The 19,381-nt window shown below is 46.1% G+C and overlaps 10 protein-coding genes across 10 annotated transcripts; 5 read left to right on the top strand and 5 right to left on the bottom strand. All coding sequences in view use genetic code 12, as the record gives it.

The window, feature by feature from the left end:
* Nucleotides 1–4: 4 nt before the first annotated feature.
* LODBEIA_P49150 (uncharacterized protein) lies at nt 5–613 on the top strand (the record flags this gene model as incomplete). The annotated part of the gene is made up of 1 exon (XM_066975189.1): nt 5–613. One exon carries the CDS (start codon nt 5–7, stop codon nt 611–613), a length of 609 nt encoding a protein of 202 aa, XP_066831853.1.
* A 276-nt stretch (nt 614–889) lies between these two features.
* LODBEIA_P49140 (uncharacterized protein) lies at nt 890–4,033 on the bottom strand (the record flags this gene model as incomplete). Its single annotated transcript, XM_066975188.1, has 1 exon — nt 890–4,033. The coding sequence occupies one exon, from the start codon at nt 4,031–4,033 to the stop codon at nt 890–892; it is 3,144 nt and encodes a 1,047-aa protein (XP_066831852.1).
* A 2,453-nt stretch (nt 4,034–6,486) lies between these two features.
* Nucleotides 6,487–8,661, bottom strand: LODBEIA_P49130 (uncharacterized protein; the record flags this gene model as incomplete). Its single annotated transcript, XM_066975187.1, has 1 exon — nt 6,487–8,661. One exon carries the CDS (start codon nt 8,659–8,661, stop codon nt 6,487–6,489), a length of 2,175 nt encoding a protein of 724 aa, XP_066831851.1.
* Nucleotides 8,662–8,837: 176 nt separating this feature from the next.
* LODBEIA_P49120 (uncharacterized protein) lies at nt 8,838–10,022 on the top strand (the record flags this gene model as incomplete). Its single annotated transcript, XM_066975186.1, has 1 exon — nt 8,838–10,022. The coding sequence occupies one exon, from the start codon at nt 8,838–8,840 to the stop codon at nt 10,020–10,022; it is 1,185 nt and encodes a 394-aa protein (XP_066831850.1).
* Nucleotides 10,023–10,091: 69 nt separating this feature from the next.
* Nucleotides 10,092–11,408, bottom strand: LODBEIA_P49110 (uncharacterized protein; the record flags this gene model as incomplete). The annotated part of the gene is made up of 1 exon (XM_066975185.1): nt 10,092–11,408. One exon carries the CDS (start codon nt 11,406–11,408, stop codon nt 10,092–10,094), a length of 1,317 nt encoding a protein of 438 aa, XP_066831849.1.
* A 702-nt stretch (nt 11,409–12,110) lies between these two features.
* LODBEIA_P49100 (uncharacterized protein) lies at nt 12,111–13,217 on the top strand (the record flags this gene model as incomplete). The annotated part of the gene is made up of 1 exon (XM_066975184.1): nt 12,111–13,217. One exon carries the CDS (start codon nt 12,111–12,113, stop codon nt 13,215–13,217), a length of 1,107 nt encoding a protein of 368 aa, XP_066831848.1.
* Nucleotides 13,218–13,399: 182 nt separating this feature from the next.
* On the bottom strand, nt 13,400–14,203 carry LODBEIA_P49090 (uncharacterized protein; the record flags this gene model as incomplete). Its single annotated transcript, XM_066975182.1, has 1 exon — nt 13,400–14,203. The coding sequence occupies one exon, from the start codon at nt 14,201–14,203 to the stop codon at nt 13,400–13,402; it is 804 nt and encodes a 267-aa protein (XP_066831847.1).
* A 287-nt stretch (nt 14,204–14,490) lies between these two features.
* LODBEIA_P49080 (60S ribosomal protein eL20) lies at nt 14,491–15,111 on the bottom strand (the record flags this gene model as incomplete). The annotated part of the gene is made up of 2 exons (XM_066975181.1): nt 14,491–15,008; nt 15,105–15,111. 2 exons carry the CDS (start codon nt 15,109–15,111, stop codon nt 14,491–14,493), a joined length of 525 nt encoding a protein of 174 aa, XP_066831846.1.
* Nucleotides 15,112–16,855: 1,744 nt separating this feature from the next.
* Nucleotides 16,856–17,965, top strand: LODBEIA_P49070 (uncharacterized protein; the record flags this gene model as incomplete). The annotated part of the gene is made up of 1 exon (XM_066975180.1): nt 16,856–17,965. The coding sequence occupies one exon, from the start codon at nt 16,856–16,858 to the stop codon at nt 17,963–17,965; it is 1,110 nt and encodes a 369-aa protein (XP_066831845.1).
* Nucleotides 17,966–18,459: 494 nt separating this feature from the next.
* On the top strand, nt 18,460–19,332 carry LODBEIA_P49060 (uncharacterized protein; the record flags this gene model as incomplete). The annotated part of the gene is made up of 1 exon (XM_066975179.1): nt 18,460–19,332. The coding sequence occupies one exon, from the start codon at nt 18,460–18,462 to the stop codon at nt 19,330–19,332; it is 873 nt and encodes a 290-aa protein (XP_066831844.1).
* Between the last annotated feature and the right edge of the window lie 49 nt (nt 19,333–19,381).

Raw genomic sequence — 19,381 nt, 5'->3', positions numbered from 1 at the left:
TAGAATGACAGAAGTGCAGCCACGGAAAACCACCTATTGCGGCGTGTGCACCATGCCCCCCGAGTTCTGCGAGTTTGGAATCCAGCTCGCGAAATGCCAAGCTTGGCTCGAGGACAACAACCTCGAACTCTACACCCGTCTATATCCATCCGCCGACGAAACCAGCGGCACCGGCACCAGTAGCGACGCCCTCACTGAAAAAGACATTGCCAAAAAGCAGGCGCGCGAACAGGCCAAATTAGCCAAGGAACAAGCACGGTTGAAGGCGGCCAAGATCACCATTAAGCGAATCGAGCGCAACAAGCGCAAGCACATCATCTCCATCTCGGGGCTAGAGGTCTTGAGCGAAGTCATCGACGTCAAGAAGTTGGCCAAGCTGATGGCGGCCAAGTTCGCTACTGGCGCGAGCGTCACAAAGAACGCCGAGGGCAGCGATGAGGTGTTGGTGCAAGGCGACGTTAGCGATGAGGCGAGGGCGTTTATCGAGCTGTTGATTGCTGAGCATGAGGGGCTGGGGTTGGAGGATGTCAAGGTTGAGCAGGTTGACGATAAGAAGATCAAGAAGAAGGCCGACGCTGCTGCTGCTGCTGCTGCTGCCTCGGGGAAAAAGTAGCGACTTGCTCGAAGTTACACCGGTTTATACTGAGTTGTTTCCTTTCGATATAGGCTCAACATTCAAATCACAACTACAACGTCATCGATCAATTTCAAAAATCTATAAATATTAAATGTCTCTTTCTTTTTTTTTTTCCTTTTCTTTCTTTCTTTCTTAAGTTATGTCACTAACTCTATTAATCATTCTGGAATTACAAACAACTGGACTGGAAACAAAATGCATCTCCTTCATTCTCTTTTATTTTGGTTGTTCTTTTTTTTTTTTTTTCTTATTTCAACAAGAATTACAAATTTCAAAGGTTCTCACCGGCCTCAAATCTTCCAAATCGATGCATTTCCATAAACTCTTGGTTAGAAGAATCTTGTCATCGATGATTTCATAGATTTTGGAAAGATAGAACCAAACTTCGGGATTGTTGACCCCATAGGGCCAACTGAGCGAGTAGTTTTCCAACAAATTCTTCAACCGGATGATGGCTGCATCCATATCTTTCGTGGAAACAAATAGGCTATTGGTGGTCTTGTCGTCAACGAGGAAAAGCTTGGCGAGTCCAAGGATGGCTAGTCCATGGTCAACTTTATTGAATCTGTCCGATTTATCAAGAATCTCCAACGACCGCTCAAACTCTTGCAACGCAAAGAACTTTTTCAGCTTCGAGTGCAAGTATCCAGTAGCAATGAAAACCTTGACGTTTGGCTCGTAGATGACCTCGGCCTCGTTAAGACTTTGCTCGCATTCATCCAATAAACCGGCTTTCAAGAATATGCGCGCAGTCCACAACCAGATATCCTGGAGCAATTTACGCTCGAATATGTGATCTTGATGGAGTGGAGCCGCAGCAGAAGCCGAGTGTCGCTGATGATCAGAACGTTGAGGAACAGTGGTAGTGGTAGTAGTAGTATGAGTGGTGGTGGTGTTGTAGTTGTTGTTGGCAACAGGTGCATTTTCCTTACCTGCAATTACATTGCCAACTGGTCTTTTCTCACTGTGGTTTGGGAACTCATCTTGATTGGCTGATTTGTACGAGGAAACCGACTCTCTTCTTTTCATCGACGACAATTCCTTCGCCGGCAACTTCGAGAGCCTCTTCAACTTGTCGACTGCATTATGCGACCTGTGTTTCAAAGCATCAACTTTGGTTTCACTGCGTTTGGGCATCTCCGTTATAGGAGCCGGCGTGGTTGCTGCCTTTTTAGGCTGCATGGGGATAGCACTTGGTGTTGTAGTGCTGGCACTATGAGCAGTCTTTGCATCAATAAACGTTGGTCTATGTGACCATTTCTCGCGCGAACCCAATTGTCTTGAGCTTGACAGAGGTGCCAATTGCACTTGAAATAATTCGTGGTAGAGGACAAACACCTCTGGAATGTAGTCAATCATGTACTGAGCTCCGTGGATTGACTCCAAAACCGCCATCTGGGTCATTTTCAACTGGAGAATCTCTTGCTTTGCCTCGTTCGTCAAGGCAATGTTTCTCTGCTGGTGTTTCAAGATGTACAATCCGGAAATGTTCAATGCCTTGTTGATGAATTTCTCGGGTTCACGCATGGTTGGCGTGGGCGGGACGTAGGAGTTGACATGCTGGTCAATTGCCACACCTCCGTTTGGTAGGTTTTTCCCATTCCCAATTTCATTGTCATCTTCATGGAGGAAATTATCTGGTAATATATTTGTGTAGTTTCCAGCAGGCTTGTTGACTTCCGGATTGTCATTGTTGAACGAGGTGATCAACAACACCAACAAGTTCCAAGTCCTAAACGACTCGGGATACTTTTTCAAAATGAACTTGCATAGTTTCAACGATGGCTTCAATTCGCCCTTGTTGGCCAATGCCAAGGCATATGTGAACAAATAAAGGACATTTCCCGTAGAGTTGATGATCAACGAGTTTTTGTAATTTCTCAAGACCTCGTAAATGTGAGTATCCAAAATCTTTTGGTTTGGCGACTGCCCCACAGCCAAGTATGAATGGTAAAATCCAATGGCATGCCATGCTTTCGAAATCAATTCGATAAACTGCGAGTGGTCTGATTGCAACACATTCAAATTATATTTCCTGTACAAGAACGACAATGGGTTGCGATCGCCAGCATAGTTTTCATCGTCATAGGTCAAATCAATCAACTCTCCCAATTTGGTCATGTACAATTTCAACTGCTGAGCATATTTCTTTAAATTATCGGCAACAAAGGCCTCGTCGCTGTATTGGAATTTTTTGAGACTGCTGCTTCCGCTTTTAAACGCCTTTAATGGGTTGAAATGAATGAGACATGTGCTATAAGTGTCAATGATTGCCAAAATGTCATCAATGTACCCGCGGCACTGTTCTTGGTCCTTCTCCAGGTAGGCGATATAGGTGTTGAATGCTGCAAGGGCCTCGTCATACTCGTTCAAATCAATCAAAGTGTAGATCAAATTTGACAAAACAATTCTGCTTTGAAAGGTTTTCCTTGTTGCGTCAACGAGAAATTTTTTGGACAATGATGGTTTGAAAATGGCCAAGTTGAAAGGAACATAGCTCAAGGACTCGTAAAGGTTATTGATAAAGTCATTTACTTGGGTATTGTCATCGCTTGCATCGGGGAACTTCAACTGCGAGTGGATACACTCGTTAATGTCCACCGTTAAGAAGGAAGAATATTCGGTTTTAAAAGACTTGTTGACCAATTTCAAATTCTCGGGTCTCAATAAATAATTTGCAAATGCAATCGTGGACAATTTGTTTTTGTGGAACGGCAAGTTGATGACATTGTTGGTGAAGGACAATTGCACGGCGCCATTTTGGCCAATGGCAAACGCCAACTTGGCAAACATCAAGTCCAACCAGTGGTTTGCCGTGACTTGAGATTTGGAAAAAGGTTTGTTAAAGTGGCCCAAGTATTCCGTCCACACTTGGGTGTTGCCCGGTAAACTCAATCCCAACAATACATAATATCTACATGTGAGATATTGTATAAATTCCAAGGAGCTTTGTGACACATTGGCGTGGGCTTTCTTGTTGACTTGGTAAGTCACTGTGATTGACGTGAGCAACCTATTCATTTCCGGCAAGTTGCCATCCAAGAATAATAAATTCGTCATCAACGTGATGTAGTACAAGTTTTCTTCAAAACTTCGCGCTGTCTTTGGCTCGTGCTGGTAGTTGACATGGATCGAGTTGGTGTAGTTGATCAACTGGATCAATTTCTCCTTGGGGTTGTCAATCGCCGACCCGTGATATATTTGCTGGTAATCGAGAACGCTCACCAACTCTTTGCCATTGAATTCATTTTGGATGAGCAACTGCAATTGGTAGTCGATGAACACCAACTGCTGGAAATAGTCCTGGCTTTCTTGGAAGTTTAGGACGTTTTTCGGAAAACACCCCAAATTCAACGTTCTTAGGTATTTTTCGTTAATGGAGTTTTCAATGTACATTCTGGACCCAATCTGTTTCTGTTTGTTTCAAAAATGCTATAATGTAGTTTACAAGTGAAAAAAAAAGCAAACAATAAATTAGGAAATATGCGGAAGAGGTTTCTCAACAGGTGAAGTTTGTAAGTTGCAAGTTACCTATGCAATTGTCGGATTGAAAACAAAAAAAAGGGGGACAAATAAATAAAAACAAGGTTGGTTTTTTCTCTACTATATGGTTGTTGTAGTGTCTTCTAACAATAAATACGAGCTTTTTATGGGGTGTTGTGCTTGTCAAAGACCATGTGCTTTTTGACTGTGGTGTAAACCCCCCGTGGTACCAACTCCAAAAGTCCTACTGGTGGTAAAAGAGTCGCCGTTTCGACGCTGTCTCTGCCTCTGAAAATACTCAAAAAAAAAAGCTGTCTGGCCAGTTATCCAAGACTGAACAGGTGGCCGGCCGCAACTTACTCTGGTTGCAAGCGTGCGCAAATGAATTGAACGAACAAAGTGGCCGCCAACAAAGTGTTGTAAAAAGTGCTGTAAAAAGTGTTGTAAAAGTGTTGTAAAAAGTGTTGTAAAAGGAGGTTGCTGGTAGTCGCAGTCTGGCCGTCTCCCTATATATAGCGTGCCCGCTCGCAAGCGAGAAACACTTGGTAGCGCGTGAGCGAGAAAAAAAAGGGAGGAGCTGTGGGGCTTACGTAATAGTTACTCGATTGGGGTATAAAGTGGAGAGCGGCCCACTACGCAAGACAGCCACTCCAAGTCAAGGAGTGTGTTTCCGGGAGATACCAGTCTGCTGTTGAGGGTTGGATTGGACGGCTCTTATCCACATGTGTGTGCTGCTGTGTCGTAATTTGGAGCAGTGCTGAAATATTATTCGAGCCCTTTTGCCTCGTGTGAAACTACGTGCTTTTGTTTGGCTTTTTTTTAAAAAAAGAAATTGGTCTCCTTGTCCCGTTGCCGAGTGTAAGAGAACGGTTTTCCAGCAAGGGCTTTGACCCTGGTAGGTCCTTGCAAAGTGTGGACATCTTTTGTCTCCAGCGGTTGTGCCAGGAGCAAATGTGTCCTCCTGTTTTGTTTTTCCTTTGACTAGCTTCTTCGCTGGAGAGGGGTGCTCTCAACTGTTGAACTCTGCACGTTTCGTCTTCTCTTTTCCTTCTTCTTTCAGCTCGGCGCTGGGCTACACAGCTTCCGGGTACCGTCAACCCATACGGCTTAGTGGCGAAATCTCATTCATTATTTACCAAACATTACTCGACTCGAAGAATGCAACGTTGTTTTGTGTACTGTTGTTGCCCTTCCCTCCCCAATTAAGTAGCAGCTTGGGGCCCTATCGCCGCCAGCAAAACACCGCACAATTGATACCTACTGGCTTTGCTTGCCTGGTTGAATCAAACTAGAAGGCGGGGGCGGAAAAAGCGAAACTGCTAAAGCTATTGATTACAACCATATTGACATATGAAGCAGTTGAAAGAACAAACAAAAAAAACCAGAATTAGAAAGCGGGGAGCTCAATTTCGCGAACAAAGAGACAAAAGACAACTCCGTATAATCAGTGGTGGTTGTTGAAATAATCTCCCGCTGTAAGGGTCTTTCCTTCTCCCTGCTTTTTTTTTCACCCTTCTACCCTTCTTCCCCCCGCCCCTGAGATCCCCAATGGCTGTGAAACCGAGTGAAATCTACATTGTTCAATTGTTAAATTGTTCAATTGTTCAATTGTTAAATTGGTAAATTGTTCAATTGTTAAATTGGTGTACCCTGTGAATTATTCAAAAACAATTAAATTGCAATATCCCATTAATTTTTTTTTTATTTCTTTTCTTCTCCAATATGGATTTTTAGTTTGCTCGTTCCTGTTAAATCCGCCATGCACATGGCGTTTAATACCGGGGCTACAACGCAAGCGCCATGTTGACATGGCACATCTCCACAAACATTGGTGAAAAACAAAACGAAAAAAACAAAAAAAACAAAAAAAAAGGAAAAAAACGAAAGGAAAATGTGTCAAGGGGTAGAAAGTTGGAGAGCCAATACCAACATTTGATGTCGATTTTGGCAAGCTGTTGGAATGGGTTGTTATCCCCACAACCTATCCAAGCAAACGCAAAATTTTTTTAAGCTTTGGACTTGTTCAAGAAGTTTTGCTTTGCCCTTCAACGGGGGGCCAAATGTTCAAGATTTGATCGGCAAAGGCCATCACAACTGGGTTTCACCTCAAAACAAAAAGTAAAAAAAAAAAAAAAGAGAATAAACGCTTATCACAGAAGTCACAGCTGCATATGATACCAATCCAGGGCTTTGGAGAAGATCTACCCGTAAAACAATACTATTATATCTTGCCACTTTTTTGATGAGGCAGGATGTCAAAAAACCGAAAAAAAAACAAAGAGTAATCTCCGCTGTAATATTGCGGCACCGGCACGCTTCTTTTTTCTTTTTTTTTTTTTATTTTCTGGGGTGTCTCTGTCAAGGAACTAGCACCGTTCAAACACTTTGTAGAGCCCAGGCAAGTCCGCTATTTGTACCACGTCACGGGTAAGATTCCTGGTTGCCAAAAACTGGCTCCTCAATTCCGGGAATAACACGTTTTCGAGTTGGTTCTCTATGTGCCCTCGTTTGCTGGCTCCGTCATCTTGAGTATCGTCAAACGGCTCAGGGAGGTAGAGCAACGCAATCTGTCTTAAAATCCCCTGTAGGCACTGTTTTTCATCTTGGTAATTGATCTTGGTGCCTAATCTGTAGATGAAAAAGGGTAGTTTTCTAAAATCTGGCTGGATCTTGGTCATGAGCATGGGGATGGTGCATAAATTGTCATCTTGATCAATCGAGATTTGGAAATACTCCTGAAACATTTCCTTCATCGCCACAATGTTTGCAATCACTTCGGCAGCGCCAACTAGCGCGACATCGCCATTGTCGAGCTTGTATATTGGCTCAAGCAATTCTCGCAAGGGAATCGGCTCGTCAAACTCAATCTCGCCGTAGTTGCAAAACTCGTGCAAGCTCACCTGGTAATAAAACTCGAGTAGCACAGCTGCATAGTCGCAAAGAAACAACTTGACATCGTACTGGAAACAGCAAATTCGTTTCAACGGATCAACGATCCCGACAAAGACTGCATGGTTGAACACGTTGGTCAAAGACTTGTCGACAAATTGCTTCAACTCTTCTTTCAAACTCGTTATGGAAGCCAAGTTGACAACCACTTGAGTTCGCTGCAGGGTCGCAACCACAGAATCATCGTCCTCCTCCTCTTGTTGTTCTTGCACAAAAGACCCTGCATTCTCGTCATCAGCCACGCTCGCGGTTGAGTCGTCAAAGATAAACTCCCTTTTGATCGATTCTGGGTCAACTACACCTTTCAGCAAGAACGGACTAATCTTTGACTGCGATGCATCCACCCTCACCATCTTATTCTCTTGTCTGTACTTTTTCAAAGACGGTGTCTGGCTTGCCTGTGCGCTATCGTCCCCAAACAATAGCCTCTCTTCCTCCAACTCATTCATTCTTTTCGTAACAATGGTTTGCGTTTTAAACTTTCTCGAGGTGTCAACACTCGACAACAACTTGTGGATCCTGGACACGATCAAATCAATGATCTCCTCTTCGTATAGAAATCGCACCTCTCGTTTAGTCGGATGAATGTTGACATCCAAGTGCTGCGGCACAATCTCCAAGCTCAAATAGAAAAACGGGTGGCTGCCCTTGGGTAGGAAAAACTGGAAAACCGCATTGACGGCTCGCCGCAAGGGGTCACACGAGACTAGTCGGTGGTTGATGAAAATAACCGGCTGTAGTTTCTTCTTGTAGTTAAAGTTGGCATTGGTTATGGCGCCGCTGACTCGAGCGAGCCCCAAATCTGCCGCCTTGTGGCCCATATGGCCGCCATCTTCGTCTTCCGTGGGCACAAAGTCCAAATGCAACAACTCGTTGGCGACGCTCGATCCAAAAACCATTCGTATCCGCTCCTTCAACGGAGCATTTGGCCGCGTGTTCAACTGGTGAAGCGGATCGCCATATTTCTTGCAGCTGAACCCCACATGGCCAGTGTGAACAGCATACCGGCCAACAATGTCCAAGATTCTGGCAAACTCGTCGCTTTTCGATTTGAGCCCCTTGAATCTCGAGGGAAGGTTGTAGAACAAGTCCTCGACAATAATCTGAGTGCCATCTCGACCGGCGATAGGCTTTGGCTCAATGTTTTCAGTCGTCAGTTTAAAACTCGGGTTTGAAAGCTTCCCATTCATGTAATGCGCCTTGTACGCCAACTTGGACTCCTTGGTCTTGGTCACCACCGAGAGCCGTGAAATGTGCGAAATACTGCTCAATGCTTCGCCTCGGAACCCATACGTTGCAAGCAGCTCCAAGTCTTCAAACTTGGTCAATTTGGACGTGGCAAACCGCTCGCACAACAAGGGCAAGTCGTCCTTACCGATCCCTTGACCGTTATCGGTGATTTGTAGTAGCTTGAGGCCACCTTCCTTGACCACAATTTCAATGTTGGTTGCCTTTGCGTCAATCGAATTCTCCAACATTTCCTTGAGCGCATTTGCCGGTTGGATGATGATCTCGCCAGCCGCGATCCTGTTGATCACAGACTCATCCAACCGCTTGATCTTTCGATTCGTATGATGGCCACTCATGCTCATTCCAGTGTGGGTCCCTATGTTCGTAGTTGTTGCAGCCACATGTAAGAATATTGTGAAATTTGGCACCACGGAAAAAACGCGTGTCTCAAGATTCACACATGTTTCCCTTTTATATGTACAGCCATCAGAGTTGATCCCATCCCCAACATTCACCTTCCCTAAAGAACGACCTGATAATGCCGCCAGTTGATGTGATGGACCGCTCACAGCTGCAGGCATCGAGACCGGCAAAGGTTTCAAAAGAGCAGCATTTTGAAGCCTACCACACGCTCCGCCAGCGCATGAAGAACCAGCTCAAGGAAGCAGCCAAAGGCCAGGGGACACGGTTGTCGCTAGACAACATAGACGAGCTTACCAATCTATATTCGATACTAGAGCGCGACCACGTGAGGGACACCAAAGTCCACCTCGAAGACTCCGAGGTGTTTAAAGAAGCTTCGGGGTTTGCGGCATTAAACGCAAAGAATTTGCGGTTCGGAGACAGTGGGATAGCCTTGAACGAGAGTGATGTGCTCAAGCGGATCAAGAAATGGGCCGCGACAGACGAAGCGGTGGCGAGTAATCAAGTGGGGATCAACGGTTTGGAAGGTATGGACGACGACGACGACGACGACGACGATGACGACCCTATTACCGATGAGCTACCTTTTAACCAAGTGAATTGGTTGAAGCTAGGAAGCCTTTATCATCAACTCAGTAAAAAGCCCGTGCTGGTGGATTTTCTCTACGGTCCTTTGGCCAATGAGAAACGCAAAGTGGCGGCACGTGCCCGCAACGTTGATGACACTACACGAGTCAGCACGTCCACCACCGCCAAATCAGTTGCCGCTAGAGATATTCAACACGATGAGGAGAAAAACACCGCGTACATGGTGAGATTGATATACGAGACATTTTTGAGCAAAGACGACGGCGACGAGATTAGTTTTTACAAGTTCTTCATCGATCCCGACTCGTTTGCCCAGTCGGTTGAGAATTTGTTCTACACCAGTTTTCTCATCAAGGATGGGCGACTAAAGCTCTCTGCCGGTGACGATGGGCGGCCCTATGTGAAAAAAGTGAGCCAGAAGGAAATACAGGAGAACAAATTGGACAGCAGTAATTTGTTCTCCTCTCATCACATTGCCACTTTCAGCTACGATGTTTGGCAACGGCTCATAGAGGAAAATGACATCAGGGACTCTTTTCTTGGTCATCGTGACGAAGTTGAGGACCAGATGCCCTCTGAGGACTTGGACGACGATTTCAACGATTTCGAGTCTAGAACCGTTTTGAATGAACTAATACCGCCCAATTCAGATTCATCCGATAGCAGTCACATAGAGGGACAAGTTATCGAAGACGTAGATTCTCAAGATTAAATAATGTATGTATATATATATATTTACACGTTCTATTGTAATTCTATAGTTTTTCCTTTTTTTTGTTTTTTAGTATTTACAGACTTTTCCAATCTCGTTGTCGTCAACGTTGACCCACGAGTCCACCGTTAACAAGTCAGTTAGGGGCCATTTTCTTATTGGAGTGAACCCAAGGTCAGTTTTAAGTTTCAATTTTTCAAAGATCTCCATGCCAGCCAACCCGATCATTACGGCGTTATCTGTGCACAATGAAAGATCCGGGAAATGAAACCGGAACGGTGTGTCTCCAACGTCACGGTACTTGAGATTAGCAGCGAGCTTTGTTCTCAAGAGGTTGTTGGCAGCAACACCCCCCGAACAGACAAAATCTCGCACGCCAATGAGTTTGCCATCTTTGAAGCGTCCAAGCCCGTGTGTCTTTAACGCTCGGTTGATTCTATCTACAATGTGGTCAAAAATGTATTCCTGAGTGATGAAAGCCAACATCTGCTTAGTCTTGAGATCAAACTCACCAGTGTTTTTCTCTGCCTCGGCACCACCGTCGTAAAAGCTCAATCTGTAATCGCGTATACTGCTGAGAAATTGAGCAAACGAAAACTGGATCATGCTGGGGTCTTTTGGGGAAAGATAGGGGAGGTTGAGTCTGTAGTTGTACCGATTGCAATCGCGATTGCTGAAATCTAGACTTTTAAGCTCCAACTTTTCCTCCAAGGGGATGCTGTTGACAAACTTTTCCAATTCTGGTCCCAACATGTTGCCATAAAGGCCCAACTCTCGCGCACATTTATCCAAAGAATCACCCACCGCGATATCGCTGGTATTGATGACAATCTCGTGTTTGGAAATCGACTCCAGTAGCACTAGCATGGTGTGGCCGCCACTGCACAAAAGACTCAAAAACGGGAATTTCGGCGGCTGCCAACCGGGGGGCAAGTTGGTGGCAGGGGGCAAGAACGAGGTCAACAAGTGGCCCAACATGTGGTGAACTCCAACCAAGGGCACATTCCATGCCACGCTTAGCCCCTTGGCAAACTCGGTCGAGCTGCTCAAGGACCCAGCCATGCCCGGGCCGCGAGTAACGCAGATCAAATCGGGCGGAGACTGCGCTGAAAGCTGGTTCTTGCCGCAAAATTCGGTGCACAAGTTGGCAATAGTGGACATGTGGTAGTTGTACGCCACCGTGGGCATGATTCCGCCCACGTCTGCCGAATGCATGGTCTTCTTGACGTGGTCGATGATCCGCGGCGTCTCATTTGGATGGTTTCTTTCTAGAAGAGCAAAGCACGAATCGTCGCAGGACGACTCGATGGCCAACACCCGGTAGTGTCTCCTCGGCAGCAGGCGTCGTATGAAATACCTCGAGCATCTGGGTATCCTGATTACCATAGCATATTATTCTTTTGGATATCTGGGGCCGTGTTGCTGTTGGTGTTTCGCCGATGGGGGGTCTAAAAAAGAAAAAATTTTGTGCGGAATGCGATGGCAGCTGGGCCGGGTAGGTTCTGCTTAATAAGGGACAAGGCTAACACTTGAAGGTCGGGGACTTTGAGCCATCCCCAAAAGGGTTCAAATAAAGAGGGTGATCACCTTCTATGAATCGACAGTCCCTTATGTGTGTTTATATATGTGAACATGCAACAGAATGCTCCAATGCACCGACCTGGCAAATGGTGGCCGGGTAGGTTTTGGTGGCCGGGTAGGTTTCGTCTTTTTGCAACCAACTTTGGACGACCACTTGGTAGCGCCGCCCGAGTTCATCTCCTTCAAATCTGTCTGGTGGAAAAATCGAAATCGAGTCCGGGCCCATTTCTGATTGACGGTCTGCAATTGCTGCAAGTTGCCTACATATTCAGCTTTATACTAGAACCCAACTAGAGAGACACTCGTCATAACGACCCACCGCCTGCTGCCGATCACTATTTTTTACATTCTTTTGACTTCCAGCCTGTCCACTGCAGATTTTTTGCGTTCTTTTTTTTTTTTGTTTTCGTTTTCATTTTCAAGCCGGCCGTTGTGTTCTGATACTATACCCGATTCGTGTCAAATTTATGCTGATATCAACCTGAAGAAACGCTCGATTCATATGATATGTCACAGGTATTCACGTCGTCCACAATACCGCTAACGTTTGAACCGCATGAAAAGCACCCACGTTTCCCGCATTACAAGCTGAAACCATCGCCGAGTCGTGATGGTGGTGGAGATGAACAGGAGGACATAGGAGACAGAGCGCCCATATGGCAATGCATGATTGCCGGCGGTTTTGGCGGAGTTGTTGGCGACAGCGCCATGCATTCATTGGACACGGTCAAGACGAGGCAACAGGGTTTCCCCCACAGCGCCAAGTACAAGAACATGCTCCGAGCGTACGCCACGATTTTCAAAGAAGAAGGCTTTTTGCGTGGGTTGTACGGAGGCTATGCGCCGGCGGCGTTGGGGTCGTTTCCCTCCACGGCGGCCTTTTTCGGCACTTATGAATACTCCAAGCGGAAAATGATCTTTGAGTGGCACATGCCCGAGACCTTGTCGTATTTGATAGCGGGGACGTTGGGCGATTTGGCCTCGAGCGTGTTTTACGTGCCGTCGGAGGTGCTAAAAACCAGGCTCCAGTTACAAGGAAGATACAATAACCCGTATACACGAGAATGCGGCTACAATTACCGGGGATTGTGGCATGCTATTGGCAGCATATATAGAACAGATGGACTCAAGACGTTTGTGTTTGGGTACAAGGAGACCCTTTTCCGAGATTTACCATTTAGTGCGTTGCAATTGTCATTTTATGAAAAATTCCGCCAGCTCGCCATATACTATAATGGCAACTCGTCCGATTTGCCTGTGGGCGCTGAATTGGCAACAGGCGCAGCAGCAGGTGGGTTAGCAGGGGTGCTAACGACCCCCTTGGACGTTATCAAGACCCGCATCCAGACTGCAACCAACACCTCGGACTTGGGAAGCTCGATTTCGAAAAAGCACATCCAAAACCCAATCATGAGATATTTCAGCAACAATGCCACCTTGAGGGCATTGTATTCTATTTATAAACACGAGGGAGTCCTAGGCGCATTCTCCGGGGTAGGACCGCGATTCATTTGGACAGGAATCCAAAGTTCCATCATGTTGTTGTTGTACCAGATGTCATTAAAGCAATTGGGATACTACTTTGGACAGGACGATACAACTTTGCAAGCATAGATAAAGAAGAAAGAAAGAAAGAAAGAAAGAAAGAAAAAACACAAATAAACAAAAAATATACAACGCCATGTGTAAATAGAGAATAAAGAAATCTAATAGAGTTGTTCAAAACTGAATCTATTAAAGGACATGTCCTTCATCTATAAAAGAAAAATCTCCTTCATCTATTTGCCCATTTTTTTCTATTCTGCTCTATAAACGTGGGCTGAGCTAGCTTGGTTGGTAGGGAACACCAACGTTTCAGCAATCACGGTGTTTTCTCTCCTCGTCAAGATAAACGCCGCAATCTCGGCGATATCAGCCGCGTTCAAAGGCTCGCCGCCTTTGTAAACGTCAGCGGCTTTCTGCTCGTCGTTTTTGAATCGCGTCAAGCTGAAGTTGGTCCAAACTTGGCCCGGTTCCAACAAACTAGCGCGAATCTTGGTGGAGATGGTTTCCTTTTGCAAGCTTTGGAAGAATGCACGAACGCTGGCTTTAGTGGCGCAGTAAACTGAGCCGCCAGGGTACCCATCACGCGAAGCAATCGACCCGATACCGAGAATAGTACCAGAGTTGCGTCTTTTCATGATTGGCAACACGGCCTGGGTGATGGTGATCAACCCCAAGACGTTAGTCTGGAACATGGTTTCGATGTCCTGGGTCTCGATTTCCCCGATAAAGTCCCTGCCCAACGCCAAGCCCGCATTGTTGACCAAGACATCGATATCGGCAAACTCCTCGGGCAAGTTCTTGATGAAAGGAGCAATGGTCTCGACTTTCGAGACGTCCAACTCCTGAGCCAAGATGCTGATCCCGGGGTACTGTTTCTCCAACGAGGCCTTCAGCTCTTTCAACACGTCTAATCTTCTCGCAGTGAGGATCAACTTGATGTTGGATTGCACGGCTGCTAACTCTTCCGCAATGGCAAGGCCAATACCGGAAGAGGCTCCTGTGATGAGGATGACTTTGTTTAATAATCTCTCTGCTGCTGCTTTTCCGTAGGACATGGCGGGGTTTGTCAATTGGGGAAATGCGAGGACGAAAAAGCGGAGGTCTATCTTATCAAGTCCAACGATATTTCGGACGAAACTGTGGATTGTGGAGTTTGGCGATTGCTTCAAAATGTTGTGAAAAAAAAAAAAAAAAAAAAAAAAGGGAAGATGTGGGAATCGAAGTCAGAGACCATTTCACTACAGGTTGAGATGTTCAAAAATTACGAAGTTTTATGATTTTGTAGTAATACTAGTGATGGTGGTGGTGGAGGTGGAGGAAATAATATACACATGCAACCTTTCTAGTAGAAGGTAGTTGGAGCGTGAGCTTGGAACAACTTCTTTTGTTTCTGGACTCTGTGTGGCAATGGGAATTTCAAATCCTTGGTCAAGAATTGCTTAACGTACTGTCTCTTGACATCGTCGGCCTTCTCCAACTCAACAACCTTCAAGATGTGGATACTTCTAAATCTAGCTCTGTGTCTAGCAGCCAAATCCTGGTACATGGTCTCAACGGCACCGACTCTGGTAACGTCTCTGTATTCCTTGTACATGTTGTGGATACCTGATCTGGAGTCGTATCTGATCCAGACACCAAAAGTCTTGACCTTGGTTGGCTTGGCTTCGCTGATGATGTTCACGGAAACAATTTCACCCGAGGCCTTCTTGACCTTGTGTAATTTTTGCAAAAAGTACCAGTACCTGGACTTGGCAACAACGGTGTTGGGGGCAAAGATTCTCATGCGGAACAACTTTGGTTCTGGAGCGGCCTCAGTGGGCAAACGACGACCAATCACTTGATATTCGTTTAATCTTGACACTGTAAAATTTTAAAACGTTAGTAAAGCTGAACAAACAACGACACGGTGGAGGGGCAATAAAAAAATAAGCAAAATAGGCAAAAAACTCGAGAAACTTGTCATTGAGCGACACTCCTCAGGTGATGACCCTCAAGCAATGGTCTTTTTTTGAGATTTGGGTTCGAATCTTCCCGCTGGATAGGTTTGCTGCTTGACCAATGCCATCAAAGGTCTTCTAGCTCTACTGGGTCCCCTGCGTCTCCCGGCTCGATTGAGTTCCACTATTCCATCATGGTACGTTTCCCATTTGGTTTATTCCTCGTCTCCCACCTCGTTTTGGTCTCAATCACATACTCTTTGGCTATTAATGAATATCACCTCTATATCCAAAGGCTTGTCTGAAAGTTTTTCCTTCTGGGAAATTGTTTTCTTTGGTGTGCGAGAAACTCTGTGTGCGTTTGCCAGTTGTGTGAGAGATCACGTGACTCGATAATGCTCTGCTGTTGTCTAGCGTGCATGGAGATTACGTAATGCATTTGCGAGAGAGATGGGTCACGTGCACGTGCACGTGTATGCTAGGGCTAAACCCTAATGGCGTACTGTTCAAAGTTAATATTGGTGGGGTTTGTTGCATACGATGACAAGTCGAATCTAGAGATGGAAAGATTGGGGGCATATCCATTTGATTGCCACTAGACCGATAACCATTGGTGCCCAGAGCCTTGGTTTCTTTTATAGGAAAGTGGACTTTCTGCTAAACTCGTCACTGTATAAACTATGGCGTTGTTACCAGCCCCATCTCCTAGGAGTGCTTTTCCACTCTCGTACTGACTCAAATGGAAGGGGACGAAGGAAGGTGGCCATGTCAAGGTATCATCTTCGAAATCAATAGATGTTTCCTCTGCTTGTTCTTCATAACAATCTATAGTCGGCTCCTTCTCGATCGGAATGGCTCCAAAATTCTTATGCCTCTGGAGAAAGACACCCTCCCCATACCCCCCCCCCCCCTACAAGCGACTTATGAATCAGCTGAAGCGGGAGGCGGTTGTGCGGCAAGTTCCATGCTAGTTAAAAAAAAGCAGTTTACGGCAAGGATCCTGCCTGATAAAGTGGTGCAATTCGCCACAAATGTTTACAACACAAAGACAATTTCAGGCATAAAGCCGTTTGCCACAAAAAGACAAAGCGCAAAATATTGTCCCCCTAGTGATGTAAAGCGAATCTATATATACTTGCAAGAAACACGATATAAAAGCTGACTTGTTGAAGCGAGTCTTTTGAAGCCTTACGGTTTATCCTAGAAAGCTATTTTAAATCATTTTACCTCTATATGCCAAATTCGATTTTCGATTCTATCAACTTCAAGTCAAAATCATACCAAAAAATTGAGTTGACAATGGCTCAGAGTTTTTCTCCCCCCGCCCAACCAATTTAACAATGATTTTTTTTTGAAATTATTGGGAATTGACCACTTTCCGACCCTCAGTTGACTAAAGTTGTTGTTCCTATGGAGGTTAAGGATCAAGGTTAACGAAAATCACAAGATGTCTGTTTTTTTCAACGGTCAGCTCAAGGTTTTCCAACACAAACAAAATTTTGGATCCTTTTCTCACCGCCATTTCGGCCGACTAAAACCAGGGATTGCCAATTCTGATCACGGTCATTTAAACTACGAGATCCTTACACGGTCACAGTCTAATCCCTCTTGTCGATGTGTCAGAGCCTATCGCCCTTTGATGCTTCGTGAAGTTCTCAGGTAGCGTTTCCCCATTACTCATGATTTTGTGGCCTCTCTCTTTTTTTCCCTCTTCCCGTTCACACCATCTCCATCTCCCATCTACATCACCTAAACATAGGGGCACCGAATATGACAGCTTCAGAGGCACCTAAGAAGCTCAAAACTAGCTCGCTATGCCAGCTTTGTCATGGCCGCAAGGCTGTGATGAAACGACCCAAAAATTTGCAAAGATTGTGCAAGGAGTGCTTTTTCCATGTGTTTGAAACGGAAGTGCACAACACGATTGTCGAGCGTCAGCTATTTGCTGGCTTGGAAAACGCCCGGCACAAGGCTGTTGCCATTGGTGCGCTGGGAGGCAAGGACTCGACGGTGTTGGCGTCGGTGATGAAGACCTTGAACGAACGGTACAACTACGGATTGAAACTAGTTCTTTTGTGCATCGACGAGGGAATCAAGGGCTATCGAGATCACAGCTTGGAGACGGTGAAAGTGAACTCAAGGGAGTACGACTTGCCGTTGGAAGTGCTATCGTACAAGGACTTGTACGACTGGACCATGGACGAGGTGGTCAGCTGCGCCGGCGTGCGGTCGTCGTGTACATATTGCGGAGTATTGCGTCGTCAAGCTTTGGATAAAGGAGCCGAGAAGCTCGACATCAGCCACATTGTCACGGGGCACAATGCCGACGACATGGCCGAGACTGTCTTGTTGAACTTGTTGAGAGGCGACATCAACAGAATCGAGAATAGCACCAAAATCATCACCGAGTCCGAGAACTCGAGTATTCAACGAAGCAAGCCGTTTGCGTTTATGTCTCAGAAGGAAATCGTCCTTTATGCCCATTACAAGAACTTGACCTATTTCAGCACCGAGTGCACCTACTCCGAAGAGGCATTCCGCGGCGAGTGTCGCAATCTTTTCCACGCCTTGTCGTCTGCCCTTCCCAGCGTCCACACAAATACAATCTACAGCGGAGAGCAGTTCAAAAGAAAACCGCGAGAGCCACGCAGAGGAGGGAAAAAGCTGTTGGAGCAAGAGGTGAATCCCGATGGGTCGATTTCCATCAAACAAGAAACGAAAAGATGCAAGAAATGCGGCAGTCTAGCGTCAAATGAGCTATGCCAAGCGTGTTTCTTGTTGGCTGGTCTAGAAGTCAGCAGAGCCAAGGTTGCAGTCGAGAGCAACGGCGAGTTTGGTGCTGCAAAGTTGACCAAGACCCTTGAGAGTTTGCGTTTTTAGACCCCCAACTAGCTAGTCAGCCACTTCCACTTAGTTGGTTGTATATAAATCATTGATCATATCGAACTCTAAAAAAAAATCATCGAAAACCCGTATCACCATCTCCCCACAAAAAAAAAGAGAAAAAAAAGGAACAAGCACGTAAGCTTAGAGAGGAGAAGAACCAGGCCGTTTGAATCCACTAACCTACGATGGCAGATTTGAATCCTCTGAAGGCTGAATGTTCCATCTTCTTCCCCCTATATCTGACCGTTAATCCAAGCGACGGAGAAAATAGCATCCTCGGATAAACTCCTCGCACAGGGAAAAATAAAGCCCGCCTCGCACCCCACTCTTTCACGAAAGCAATAAGCGGAGAGACCCCCCCTCCCCCCAGCTTTCAACCCCAATTTTGAAAAAAACAAAAAAGGGACTCTCAGGTTGAACCCATCAGTGGATCTTCTTTTCTAGACCCACTTTCTTCAGTGACTTGAACAGTTTTTTTCGATTTCACAATGCCAAATACGTTGACGCAACAGTACATCCAAGACTCGGTGTGGAAGCCCGATATCTACAAGGGCAAAGTTGTCTTTGTTACAGGGGGAGCAGGTACTATTTGCAGGGTGCAGACCGAGGCCATGGTCTTGTTGGGCGCCAACGCCGTCATTTTGGGCAGAAACGAGCAAAAGACGCAAGCCGCCGCCAAGGAGATTGAGCAGTTGAGGCCCGGCGCCAGGGTGCTTGGTTTGGGCAATGTCGATGTGCGCAAGGTCCAAAGTCTAAAGGAGGCCGTGGACAAGACCGTGGCAGAGTTGGGCAGAATCGACTACGTGATTGCCGGCGCTGCAGGCAACTTCTTGGCCGACTTCAACCACTTGTCGTCAAACGCATTCAAGACCGTGATTGACATCGACTTGTTGGGCTCTTTCAACACGGTCAAGGCCTGTTTCGAGCAATTGAGAAAAAACAAGGGTGCCGTCATTTTCGTCAGTGCAACCTTGCACTACTACGGGGTCCCCTTCCAGTCGCACGTTGGTGCCGCCAAGGCCGGTGTCGACGCCTTGATGAACGCCCTTGCCGTGGAATTGGGCCCCGTGGGCGTGCGTCTCAACTGCATTGCCCCCGGCTTGATTGGCAACACCGAAGGCGGCGCCCGTTTGAGCCCTCCCACCGAAGTGCCCTTGGACCAAAAAGTGCCCTTGGGCAGAATCGGATCCACCACCGACATTGCCGACTCGACCGTGTACTTGTTCTCGCCCGCGGCTTCCTATGTCACCGGAACCATCAGCGTTGTCGACGGTGGTTTATGGCAAATTGGTGGCTTTTTGGGCGAATTATACCCGGCGGTCATCAAGCTGCAGAATGAGGACCCGGAAGGTAAATTATAGAAGCATCTCTCTTGCGGGTTGACTGGTAGTGTAGTTATACGCTAGTACA

Source organism: Lodderomyces beijingensis (genome assembly GCF_963989305.1).
Source record: "Lodderomyces beijingensis strain CBS 14171 genome assembly, chromosome: 6".
NCBI lineage: Eukaryota > Fungi > Ascomycota > Pichiomycetes > Serinales > Debaryomycetaceae > Lodderomyces > Lodderomyces beijingensis.
This window is presented reverse-complemented; position numbering and strand designations above follow the sequence as displayed.